General features: G+C 50.6%; 4 protein-coding genes across 4 annotated transcripts; 1 reads left to right on the forward strand and 3 right to left on the reverse strand.

Annotated features, from left to right (window-relative positions):
- Positions 1-618: 618 nt before the first annotated feature.
- yanF-4 (FAD-dependent monooxygenase yanF) lies at positions 619-2,344 on the forward strand (the record flags this gene model as incomplete). The annotated part of the gene is made up of 3 exons (XM_036637947.1): positions 619-714; positions 795-1,151; positions 1,217-2,344. 3 exons carry the CDS (start codon positions 619-621, stop codon positions 2,342-2,344), a joined length of 1,581 nt encoding a protein of 526 aa, XP_036496648.1.
- A 329-nt stretch (positions 2,345-2,673) lies between these two features.
- Positions 2,674-5,706, reverse strand: CGCS363_v006099 (uncharacterized protein; the record flags this gene model as incomplete). The annotated part of the gene is made up of 1 exon (XM_036637948.1): positions 2,674-5,706. One exon carries the CDS (start codon positions 5,704-5,706, stop codon positions 2,674-2,676), a length of 3,033 nt encoding a protein of 1,010 aa, XP_036496647.1.
- A 451-nt stretch (positions 5,707-6,157) lies between these two features.
- CGCS363_v006100 (uncharacterized protein) lies at positions 6,158-9,073 on the reverse strand (the record flags this gene model as incomplete). Its single annotated transcript, XM_036637949.1, has 1 exon — positions 6,158-9,073. One exon carries the CDS (start codon positions 9,071-9,073, stop codon positions 6,158-6,160), a length of 2,916 nt encoding a protein of 971 aa, XP_036496612.1.
- A 2,563-nt stretch (positions 9,074-11,636) lies between these two features.
- On the reverse strand, positions 11,637-12,548 carry CGCS363_v006101 (uncharacterized protein; the record flags this gene model as incomplete). The annotated part of the gene is made up of 1 exon (XM_036637950.1): positions 11,637-12,548. The coding sequence occupies one exon, from the start codon at positions 12,546-12,548 to the stop codon at positions 11,637-11,639; it is 912 nt and encodes a 303-aa protein (XP_036496611.1).
- Between the last annotated feature and the right edge of the window lie 491 nt (positions 12,549-13,039).

Raw genomic sequence — 13,039 nt, forward strand, 5'->3', positions numbered from 1 at the left:
TGGATGCGGGTCTAGCCAGTCCTCAATCCCTACTTAGCTTTGCACCACGTATCATCCGTACAGCTTTCTGGACACCGCTGCCCGTATTACGAAATTATTTTCTCCTATCCATGGGGAAAATCTCGAGCCAGCGGCTGATGACAAACTCGGTTTCGCTTTTCCGTACGCGGAGGAGACTGGTATGCCAGCCCTTGCCGGCTGGGCTGTTGCCCTGAGCGGGTATTGTCATACGAATGCATGCAAGCGACATTGTCCTTCTGCAGTCCAGCAGGTGTGCAAGGATGCTTTAATGCTGTGCCGCATCGGCACATGCACCGGCGATAGTAGAACATAAGAACAGAAGCGACCGATACGTGGATTTGGTGGACTGAAATGGGTCTCTGGTTGGCACAAGAGGGTCTACGTGCCTATTTCGTGCAGATCTCCGTGCTAGCATTGAATGGTTCGGGCGATGTCACTAAAACGAGTCTTCGCCGTCATCGCTCACGGGTTGATCTGACCAGACTTCTGATTCGCAGATTGAAGGCTGCGAGCGAGTCTTTAAATGCTCATCTACTTGACCTTCCAATCCATCGAAATATTATCAAGGTACGATTGTGTTTGTAAACGACCTTTATCATGAAATTCGCGAATTGTCTCCGCGCTTTTGCGCCCATCAGCCTGTCTACCTTGATAGCGGCACAACAACGTCTGTCATCTACAGGCTTCAAAGGGGTATGCCTTGTGTCCAGTTGCCATGGACAAAGCTGTCGTCTGGATTGTATCGAACCTGCGGCTGACTTATCTGCACCTAGTGTGATGCCCTCATCGCTGCAGGCCTCGGTGACATGCTAGTCTTCCCTGCAGATTTAGGTTACCGTGAAAGCACATCTTCATACTACTCTTCAGAAAACAGACGACTGCAGCCTTACTGTATCGTTCAACCTCTTTCTACTGAGGATGTCTCACGCTCCGTCAAAGCCTTGGGTGCAGTCAGTTCCGCAGGCAACTGGGACATCGCCGTACGCTCCGGTGGTCACTCTGACTTCGACAACAATGCAGCTCATCGTGGCGTCACGATAGACCTTACCTTTTTGAACTCGACAACTATTCTTGGGGGCATTGGGGGAAATGCTACCGCAACGTGGACAGGGTCGAGCAAATTGACCAAGGTAAGTTTATCATACATTCGATACCTCTTTCCGAAGTTCTGACAAGATGCCTAACCTTTCGATAGCATGTGGCTCAAATACAACCTGCAGCAAGATGGGGTAATGTTATGAGCACCTTGGAGCCGTTTAACCTCGGAGTGACCGGCGGGCGCTCCGGTCACGTTGGGGCAGGCGGACTGTTGGTATCTGGCGGTGCGTCGTATCATACTCAGCTATGGGGTCTGTCATGCGACAACGTAATCGGGGTTGAAGTCGTCCTCGGCGACGGCTCCATCGTTAGTGCCAGCAACACCGAGAATGAGGACTTGTTCAAAGCTCTCAAGGGTGGCGGCAATAATCTCGGCATCGTCACACGCTTCGACATGCGAACATTCACCGTTCCTCCAGGTGGTGCTTATGGCGGTCTGCTCTTCGCCGCATGGTCCGACCTCAATGCCGTCAATGACCAGTTCGTCAAGTATGCCAGTTCTATTGAACAAGGTAGTTCTGATCATGAATTTATTGTCTATCGGTCTGATGCCGGTAGCCTTTCCATTATGTCCATGGCAGTAGCCATAGACGGAAACGAGCACTCGGCTACTTTCGAGGCTTTCAACCGGCTTAACCTTACGAGGGATATGCGGGCACGGAGACCGCTCAGTCAAATAGCCGCAAGCATTGCCGATACCGGCGGCTCCTACTACATTCCTTTCACCCTCACACTGCAGCCGACCATAGACACTTTGAAGAAGGCTTCCGAAATCTTTACGCGACTGACGGAGAGACTTGCCGAAGCCGGCGTCCCAGTATCGGTAAACTTCGTGTTCCAGCCATTGCCCAAGCTCTTGCATTCCGTCACACCCGGAAACAACATTCTTGGATTCGACGAGAACCTCCCCTCAGACTCGATTCTGTTTGAGGCAAGAGGAACACTTACTGCGGACGACGCTTTATTCCACGGCATAGCCAGAGCCGAGATGGCTAAGTCGATAGAGGAGTTAAGGACGTACTCGGCCTCGTTGGACGCTCACTCAACTTATTTATATATGAACTATGCGAACCCTGAGCAGGATGTTCTTGGATCCTATGGGGAAGAGAATGTTGAGTTTCTGAAGGAGGTCGCGATCAAATACGATCCCTCTGCATTCTTTCAGCGACGGGTGTCTGGCGGATGGAAAATGAGTCGCGTTTTGGCGCAGGAAACACATTATTAATGAAAGTCTTGTTGTGAGACTATGCCAGAGTCCAAAATCACGACAATAAGTTACAACTATTTACAAGAGTTCACAAAACATAAGATTCATAAATAAGAGTACAACGGTGCACATTTGATTGTGAAAATACATTCTATCGAGCAAGACTAGCCGTGCTTTGGTATACTGGGAAACACTGAACAGAAGCCGCAAGCTGAAGAACGCACCATTGAACTCGCATCCCTAGGGATGGACATTGCGCTCGCTGTCTGATGCTTCGTGTACGAAAGATAAGAGTTTCATTCTGTAACTAGCAGCAACTTTGGCATCAATCAGGAACTCTATTTTCTCTACATCACACTGCAAACATCCCCTCGAAGTTGTTCGGGCATTTGGAGACCCAGTTTATCAAAAGTTAGTGGGATTGGGGCCTGGAGACATGCATCCTCGCTCCACAGCAAATACGCGGGTGTCGTTTCCCACATGCCCTCGAACTTGTCCGCAAACACTTCCAAGATACTCTTATCTCTTCCAGTCATCGCCTCTCTTATCAAGCGGAAAACCTTGCCCGTGTACGGCGGGGTTGGACCTTTGCCTGGAGGCAAGTAAATTCTTTCGAATGTTGGGTTTTTTGCGCCATGGAGGGCATTTTCTACATCATCCATAATGATCGTGAGGCTTAAAACCAACGATGCGAAGTCCATGCTAGATCGGCATCGGAGACCGCTGATATCGTTCCACAAGTCGAGCTTGGCGATTTCCAAGTCCTCTAGAATCGTCTCGAGCTTGCTGTATACAGCCCTGGAGAGGTCCTTTTCGACTGCGGATTGCTCGACGTTGGCTTTCGCGGGCTTTAGTAGGCCCATGGTAAGAAACGTGCGGAACAAACCCTCCCCAACCGACATCTGATGCCCGGACCAATCATCGTCCCAACCGACTTTCTCGTACATATGCTGTACCAGTTCGGTAGGCTCTGACTGCTCACCGGTGAATAGGTCGAAGGATGTCGGCTCGCGACTAAGACGAACCGCGGCAAGTGCTGTTTTTGGCTCTAGTGATGTGTAATGTATCCGGCTGGGGTCCCAGTCCGCCTCTTGGTAGATCATTAGATGGGACATTTTGTTGAAGTTTACGTTCTGTCGAACGGGAAACGGGCAAGCTACCGCCCCAGCGACGGGTTCCATTACTCGTTTCGCTCTCAATCGCCTGGTTGTAGTGATATCTCCCCCCGCCCAGGTATCGAGTGCGTCGACGTATTCTTCAGCCGCTGCGTCTTTGCTTGGCCATTTCCCTTCCACATAGAGGCAGTGCCTGAAAAGGCCTCTCATAATAGTAGCCAGTGGAAGGCCCCAATCATGTTCCTTGCCTTCGTATCCGCCCGTATTATGAATCATCTGCTCGAGATGTAACATCATTGTCGGGACGGGATAAATGTCCAAAAAGCGCATGCCAGTGTTGTAGATGATCTGGAGGGCTTCTGCAAGACCAACACCGCATAGGAATGGAGAAAGAATCCATAGCGAGTGCGGCACTCCGAATCGGGACGGTGGGATAGGTGCACCCTCGAGCACGGAGTTGCAGCGCCCAAGACGAGATTCAAGATATTCGACGCTCCAGGAGAGGACCTCGGTAGCGGGTTCGATTATTGCGCCGCAATTATAAATACCAATTTCTTGCCGTCTCTGTAGCTTCTTGGCAAGTCTTTTGCAAAACCTAAGGTGCGATCTGGAACAGCAACAATCACCGTGAGCATGACCGGCGTCATCCTCGGGGCGTTCATCAATGATATCGTTGATGTCTCTGAGGGCCAGGAACCCGGCGGCGGGGGCCTCAAGGATATGACCCCCGTGCTGGCACAGCGACCACCCGGATTTCACAGAAGTGGCATCCACAATGCACTGAAGTTGGAAGACGTGCCAAGGAGATATTTTCAAGCTGAGGTCTGATCCTGTCTTTTGACTGACCAAGGAGGTGACAAACGCGGCGAAGTCAGTAAGACCGAGGAGAGTGCGCCGAGAGCCGGATGGGCCTGAAGGAGACCAGTCAACATCATCCGAGAAGCACCTCTCACCCCGCTGTGACTGTTCCCAGGAGGAGTACTCATTGACCAGGTCGTAGAGCCAATTGATGGTGAACTTTCGACGCCAGAGAATCCTCTCCTCCTTGGTGGCAGTTTCAAGTGAGAGCTTTGGGTCCCACAGGCCGATCTTCGCACGCATAGCCTTTGTGGGCTTCCCGTTACGGCTTTTCTGAAAGTCTGTGCAGAAATCCAAAAGGTCCTGGTACGTATACATCAGGAGCTGCTCCTTGACGTCAACCAAACATCCATGATGATCGCGATCAGCTGCTGCCTTGTCCTCAGCAACCTTCTGCAAGCGGTGTAGGCCTCCTCGAGTAAGAGTGTCTGTAATCTTCTCGAAGTAGCAGTGTTCGGGAAAGTCGTCAAATAATTCGAGCTCCGTCTTCTTAATCTTAGCAATGGCTACGTTTGAGACTGCTCCAGCGACAGCAGTGTTCAGATTCTTGTGGATAACGTCTATCCATAAGTCTTGTACATATTGTCGTATTTGAGCCCACTCCGTTCTGAACGATAGTATTGCCATGGTGTAGCTTAGCAACTGGTCATCTTCTAGGATTCGGTAACTTTCCACAGAAGCGTCCGCGCTAGAATCCGCCTTTCTGGCAGGTTTGCGTGATTTTCCAGGCTTGGATGTCTTGCCCTTGCCCTTCTTGCCGTTTACACGCTTCTTCTTTGCCGCCTTGGACTCAGCAACTGGCTCATCTGCGTCAGATTCGGGTTCTGAAGGCGGCTCTGGCTTGGAATCGCCATGGCTGAGATCGAGGGATGCAAATTTGTTGCTGAAGATTATGCCCTTCATCTCCTCAATTTGCTCTGCATCGGAGTCGAGACGCTTTGAGGACATTTCGTTGGCCTGCATCTGTTTCTCCCACCAGCTAGCCCCACCCAAGATGGAGAAAATGTCGATGAGGGAGTCGATGAAGTGCCTGTGCATGTCGTTGCTCTTCTCAATATCTGTGTCGGACCACGTGGATGCATGCTCTACGAAGGCGTGGTAGTGACTTCTCCTTGCTCTGACGATTGAGATCAATCGGCGAAAAGTGCTGCCAGACACTGCAGCTCCGCTGTCTGCGATCAGGCGGGCCATGGACACCAGGCCAGCCACGGTTGTCGCTCCGGAAGAACTGACTCCAGTGGGCAGCTGGGAGTTTTCGCCCGAGCGCTCCTGCGTTTTGAGGATGAGACTGGTGGTTTTGATCATCCATTCCACAAGATCTTGCGTATCTTTCTTGTATCCAATATAAGACTCGCGAGTGGCCACGGGACTCGCGCCGTGCGCCATTTCGTGGGTCGGGATAGCCATGGCCGCGGCCAACACCTTCAGTCAGATCAGTTAGAGTCACCGGACCAAGATGATAAACTGATCTGTCGTGTGAGTTGACAGGACGATGCCATCGAGTAAACCGTTTAGGGAGAATTCCTTTACAAGATTGATTTGCTGGGCCCGCATGGAGGGACACGTCGATGCAAAGCAGGCTAGGTGAAATATTTTTCAGTGCCGACCCCTGTCGGAAATAATTGGAGCCGCGCATACGTCACTATGTGAGGGGTTGGAATTTGTTTTTCTTTTTTTCTTTTTGTCTCAGTTAAGTTGGCGCTGGATGCGTTATGCCTCTTAATTTACTAGAGGGCGCAATATCCGTGATATAAAATAACACCCTGCAACGTTGTGACCAGCACGCCCCGATTCCGCCAGTTCAATAACGTGGCCCCAAATTCGGTCAACGTCTAGTACCTGCGGTAATCATTCTTCTTTAAAGAAGTTTGTCTAGAAACTCCTGTTTGAAATAGTTCAGAAATTCTTCCATCGTCTCCATGTTGTACGTCTTGAGAACTTTTCTGACCAATCTCTCACGCGGATGCTCCACATTCTCCCAGTACACCAGACTGTGATCGAGTAAAAACTTCATCTGCATCTGACCTGCCATTGCCTTTAAGCACTCTTCGTCATTTCCTTGAAGGGCTAGGTTCAGCAGCTTTGCTTTCTTCATGAAGGCCCACGGTGCACCCGGCAGGTAGGCTTCCTTGAACAACTTGTTGCCATGCTGTTCCAAAACCTTTTCGAAGTGACATATTGTCGTGCCAATGAAAATGCCCATTTGCATGAAGTCCATTCCGGAAAGAGGGAAAGAGCCGCAGATGTCGTTGATAAGATCTTCTTTGGCTGGGCCCAGCAAACCGGTAAGTTCCGAGTGTTCCCTGGGTGTTATGAACCACGCATTACTCTTGCTCTCGATCGCGGCGTGGATAACGTCAAGAGTGTGTTGAATCTTTGACATGCGTACAAGTAGCTCGCCTTTGTCGAAACCTCCCTCTACATGCCTTTGCACAAGCACGGTCCCCTCAAGTTGTGTATTGCCAGTTTCGGGGTCGATAACCTTTCTGGCCTTCTGCAATCGGTAGTACGCAAGATGTGAACCAAGGGCAATTTCGGTATCGGGGATGCGACTCGGATTCCAGTCTGCGTCAGCAAGAAGTAGTAGCAGCGACTTCCGTTTGTAGAAATTGTTCTTTTCGTGAAACCACCGATCGACTCTGTAGACATTGCAGTCTTTCGGGGGTATGATCTTTTCCGTGCGCTTGATCCGGCAAAGTTCCACGTTATGCCTTCCCATTCGGTTCAAGAGACTCTCTGAGAACCTAGACGTGGGTACAATGCCTTTGGCAAACACAGCATCCTTGAAATGGTCGAGGAATACCTCGTATAGCGGAATCCGGACGGCCATGTAACCCTTCTGCACCAGCATGTTGTACAAATGAACCATCATAGTCAACTCGCCGACATTATCCCAAATCCACATACTAGCCAGGTATGCAAGTTGGAGAGCTTCGGCGAGGCCCTCTCCGCACAGATAGGGCGAGTATTCCCAGAGGCCGTTGGCATTGGTGGCTGCGAACCGGGATCCTGGGCTTGCTGACTGAGTATCCGCAAGCGGAGACCTACCAAGATGCTTGCGTAGGTCCTTTTCAAGGTTAGACAACGTATGGGTCTTGAGGTAATGACGGTTATCCCAACCGTGTTCGTAGGTATCGCAGAGGAGATAATCGACTATCAGACGGAGACACTTAAAATATCCATACCGGTTACTGTCGGGGGTAGCAAAAAGGAACATTTGGAGGTCCCGATTTGGGCTGAAATTCTCGGCGGCCGCCGTAAGAGAGTGTGTCTCCCCGACCCCTTCAAAGGACCATCCCTTGGACTCGGTCATGGAGTCCAAGATGCACTGCAGTTGGAAAACATGGTGCGGCAAGACTTTTCTGGCGACTTCTGCTCCGGGCTTTTGCATGGCAAGAGAGGTTATGACGGCGGCAAAGTCGTCCAAACCGAACAGACATCGATGATCTTCCCAAGGGCCCTTCACTTTCCAGTCCACATTTTCGAGTTTACCCTTTTTGCGGTCGCGGTGCGCTATGCCATGCTCAAAGTACGGTGCAGAGTAGACATTGACAAGATCATAGAGCCAGTTGATGGTGTAAGCACGACGCCAACAGATTCTCTCCTCGTCGGTGGCGCTCAGGATATCGAATTCTGGGTTCCAATAAAGCTGGACTTGCAACGCTTTCGTTGGCTTTCCTGTTCGACCCGCCTTGCGGAAGTCTTCGATGAAAGACACAAGGTCTCGGTAGGCGTAGCTCATGTTCAACTCTTGAGCATCAACTGATCCTTCATCGCAATAGATTAGATTGAGGTCTCTTCCGCCGATGACATTGCGATTGACGCAGTCGATAATCGTTTCGAATGAATCTCTGCCTGGAAACTCGACGAAGATCTCCAAAGCCGTCTTTTGCACAAGGACAACTGCGATCTTGGACAGTCCGACAGCAACGGCGCTGTTCAAGTCTTCGTAAGCGACTTCATTCCAAGCCTCTCTGATCTGGCGTCTCAGATGTAACCACTGGTGTCGAAGTGAAAATACTGCCATGATGTACAGAAGACAGTCATCGCCCTCTAGAAGTCGGTAGCTCTCCATAGGGACGTTCTCCAGACCCGAGTCCGAAGCCGTCCGAGGACCACCTTTGCGGTTCGACTTCTTTGATTGCTTCTTCTTGCCCTTGCGAATCTTCTTTGCGGCCTGCTGATGAGCTGGCGGGCGTGACTCGTCGGCCGAATCTTCGTCAGACTCCATGTCGCCGTCGACTCTGTTGATGCTCAAAACAGAGAACCGATTGGAAAAAAGCATCTCTTCGACATCCTGTTGGCATACGTCGAAGCTTTCGGTTGCTTCGGTGTCTGGCTGAATGGTGCCACCGAATTCCTTGAGGATATCGGTGAGAGCATCGATGAAGTGCTTGTGGGAAGAGTTGCTCTTCACGAGGTCGGCATCTGGATAGGCACTGGCAAACATCTGAAATTGTTCATAATGCAGAGATCGAGCTGAGATGACGGACCGAAGTAGGTGCACGATGCCTTGTGGTACTTTGCGCATGTGTCGAGCGATCAGTTGGCCCATCGCGACAAGTTCCGCGACCGTCGTTTGGCCAGAGGTATTGACGTCGACCCTGACCGACAAGGGCACCTCATCCTGAGAAGTCGGGTATCTCTTGACAATGGAGTTGGAAGTATTGATCACCCAGTAGAGGAGATGTCTTGTGTCGCGTTTATAGGCAAGGTAGGAGTTTTCGGGAGGGGGCTGCCGAGCAGCAGTCTCACGACTGATTTGAGGTGGCATCATTCGGAATTAATCTGCGCGTTGTTAACTCCGAATTGGATGGATATTTGGATGATGAGTATACTTGCAAGCGATCAACCGATATGGGAGCAGATGCGAAGCAGTCGTGTCGAGGAAAGGCATCCGGCATGGACGCATGGGCGAAATTTACACGACAATGTTTGGAAGCCTTTGGCCTGTCGCAAATGGCGATCGAAGTTTCCACAAGGAAAAAAAAAAAAAAGGAAAGTCCAACAGTTGAAATTTTGATTTGACCATTCTTTCCAAGCTGGTCCCGTTTGCATTCAGGTTGATGAGGGTGGCTGCAGTAACCCGAGCAAACACCGAGTGGGTATCGAGACAAATACACAAGGATAGAAAGGCGCAGAACATGAGCTGTCGATGGCCTGCTTTGTTTACTGACCGTTAGCTGAATCATTGCGATACATTTTTAAAGGTGTGAATGAAGCCGAAGAACAGGTGTCTCTACTATTGAAAGAGAGCACATGGCGAGTTCCAAAAAAGGTATCCAACACAGCGGAATGACACTAAAGTAATGTGCAGGCTATGAATTGATTGTGACTGTTCTAAAATAAATTCCAAACACATTGACAAGACGTATGAGAAATTCTCCTCAAAATCTGAATCCCACAGCCTCCTTGCTTCTAGCCTGCATCGCAATCCGCATTCCGAGAAACCATTGCATGAAGCGAGTCGGCAGTAAATATTGATCAAGAAGCATCAAGCCCACATTTGCCCATGTAGCCATGGCTGTGGCGCCACTTGACTGCTGACAGCCGGCTTTCACATCCTCATAACGTTCCTGCTGGTACCTTGCGAAAGCTTGAGAGAGCGATCTAGTATCCCATGGGCTTCCTCCTTCGCTATGGGCCTTCAAAAGAGTGTGAAGATGATTCACCAAGACGACAGTGTCTATCATCCCAAAGTTGACACCGGATCCCGTACTGGGCGTGAACTTGTGGGCTGCGTCTCCGACGAGGACGATCCGCCCGTTCCAGCTCCAGTGTTGGAGAACACCCTCTTCTAGGTCAACTAATCCGGAACCCAGGCGCGCTTCGTACGCGTCTTTCAGACAGACGGGAGTATCGCCTCCGGTTCTCTCCAGAAGTGGCAAATGCCCATACTCCTCCACGAGAGCTGCTTCATCCTTCTCGTTGTAGCGCGTCGATGTGCGCGTGGGTCTGGGCAGTTTCCTGTAAATGCCGGCTGTTGCTGTCTTTTCCCCCACGAAGAGCTGAGTCGCGATTCCAGACCCGTGAGTCTCGGTTGCTGAGCCTGGCTTGCAGCTTGGCAGTCTGTCGGTCGGAAAGCGGATCCACAGCGCTTGGTAGGTTGTGGTGAACGGGTTCACTTCATTGACGTTGAGAATGCCGGAATCGAGTGCCAATTTTCGCATTTCTGTTCGAACCGCGCTGTAAGCACCATCGGCTCCGATGATGAAACTTCCGGAATATTTGGTGCCATCAGTGCAAGAGACTGTGACGCTGTCTGGCGAGTTTTGGATGCCAGTGATGGTTTTGCTGGTGAAAATCCGACTCTGAGCATTCTTCGGCAAGGCTTGGTACAGCGTGTTGAGCAAGTTCTTCCGGCTCAGAACATAAGGGTAATATCCAGTGCTGCAAATATGTGTGTCATCAGTAAGCTATGTTCTGCAGAACCTGTGCTTCATTGCAACATACCTTTCTCGTAGGTATTGAAATACGCGGAATTCACCAATACCTCGACCATTATGATCAATTCGTGAAATCCCTGAGACTGGATTCCAAATCTTCGACAACGGCTCGGAAAGATTCATCTGATCGATAGCGCGCATAGTCATTGGCAATATGGTCATATCGGACCCCTCTTCAACCACAACTTCCTTTCGTCGCTCCAGGAGGATGAAGTCAATGCTTGCCCGTGTTAGAGCCAATGCTGCAGTAAGGCCAACTGGGCCACCGCCGACAATGATAGCTGTAGTTCGCAGATGATCCATGTTTTTGTTGTGGATTCAATGAGAGTAGGAATATGTTGTTGCAACAAATCAGTTGTGTACAGGCGTCAATAAATAGTAAGCTGGATTGACTGCAGACTGGATGATCGGATTGACAGATCAGCGAAGGGACTGCCTTTTTATACACATCATAACACCAATGGATTTCAAATTGAACGAGTAGGACTCATCATTATCCAAGGGCTCCTCAGACTTGTCGATGCACTCATTCATCGGGTTCGGGTTTGCGTTTGGTGGGGCGCCGCCCTTTTGGCCCCGAGAGCCGATCGAAGGAGCTAAGGACCCGAACCCGAGAACGCCACCTTTTCGAGGTCAAGGCAGTGGTTGTGCATCTCACGTGAGCCACTGGTTCTGTATAATCATCCACGAGGTCAATTGAACTGATCAGCTTAGACTGAAGGTCAAAATGTTTACAATGAGTGATTTGGAAAATGATTCTCGATGATCTTGGCCCAGGCCCTGTCTGAAATCCACACACGACGCAGGCCCTCTAAGAAGAATTAGGCTGAGTATACCCATTAAATGGCCACCTTTATGTCTGGCTTTTGCTTATCAGAACCCCCAACGCCTCTATCGATGTACAGCGCCTAGCAATAAAGAAGATAGATCTGAGTGATCATCTACTTGCATTGCTGACAACGGAATACGCAGAAACGAGTGCCACTCAGGACCAAGCTCATGGCAGATGGCCTTTAGGGACTGTTGACCGAAGCCTGCTAGCCACCATACGCCCTGCAGTAGTTTCAGAAAACAGGCATAGTGTGCAATTATCACGAGAGCCCTCGGTCTCCTAGCCCTCGCCAGGTCAACGATACCATTTACCGCTCCGGTGCCCCAGGTGATGATGCGCAGAAGCATGACAGAGTCAATACCCCGGCCCAGGCTGTCGAACAGACAACCCAATGCCCTTAGGCCGTTCTGATATGCTTGGAGTTCGGCGAAGTCAGGATCGTCCCGTTCTACAAATGATATCATGAGGAGTAAGTCCTTAGGAATTGCGGCGGTAGATGCAGTTAGATCCATGGGCGGTCGTGAAAATAAGGGTGCCATTCCAGTCGTCTTGATAGATGATGCGCTGGTGATGTTGATGATGGATTCCACACCTCGCCATAGAAGCATCCAGTCCAGGATGTGGAGATGATTGGACGATACTTCTTCAAACGAGTGCGTCGAAAGAATAGGTCGCAGTACGGAGTTGGCCAAAAGAGCCCCATACGTGCTTGGCTTCGCATCCTCGATGGCCTTGCGATACCCTTCAACGGACCTGGCCTGATACACTAGAGCACGGGTCGGCTCCGTTGCCTGTCCCAGGCTCTGCATATGAAGGCTCGCGAGCTCAAGGATCGAGTTCATCAGGAAGGGCGCCTCAAAGGCATGCTCAACTAGAACTGTCTGTAGCATGTCGTTTATCGGACGCTGCGTATCGTCCACATAAGACAGAGACTTGCATGTGGAGGAGGTGTAGAACCACAGCAGTCTCATATCCACAGCATCGGTGGTTGGAAGACAGATCAAAGGTTCATGGACTATCCTCGGTTTCATTGCGATACGTTCGGACAAGGCAATTGACGTTGCCGGGTAATCTTGAGAAGGCGAAGATGCTGGAGACTTCCTCGAAGCCACGGGTGCGTATTCGCATTTTGTCCGACGTATCCTACAGGAGCGACAGGCTGGGCGGGTCTCATCGCATTTGACCTTGCGTAGCTTGCAGTTGGTACAGCCGAGGCGAGACTTCTTATGCGAGCGCTTCGGAGGAAGATTCATATCGGCTCTTTGTTCGGTGGGATCTGGCACTGTGGCTGTCCCCCGGCAGGGACCCGGCTCTACGCATTCAGATGGAACCGAAAACGTGTCTTCGATCATGATGTGACGTTTGTTCTGGTAGGGACTGACAGGGATTGGAAGCCAGTTCATGCAAATGGGTGTCGAGGGAAAATGTAACGTGCAATGTCCAAGGCGACTTGCATGCGATG

This window comes from Colletotrichum siamense (genome assembly GCF_013390195.1).
Source record: "Colletotrichum siamense strain Cg363 chromosome Unknown KSG_Cg363_contig04, whole genome shotgun sequence".
NCBI classification, from domain to species: domain Eukaryota; kingdom Fungi; phylum Ascomycota; class Sordariomycetes; order Glomerellales; family Glomerellaceae; genus Colletotrichum; species Colletotrichum siamense.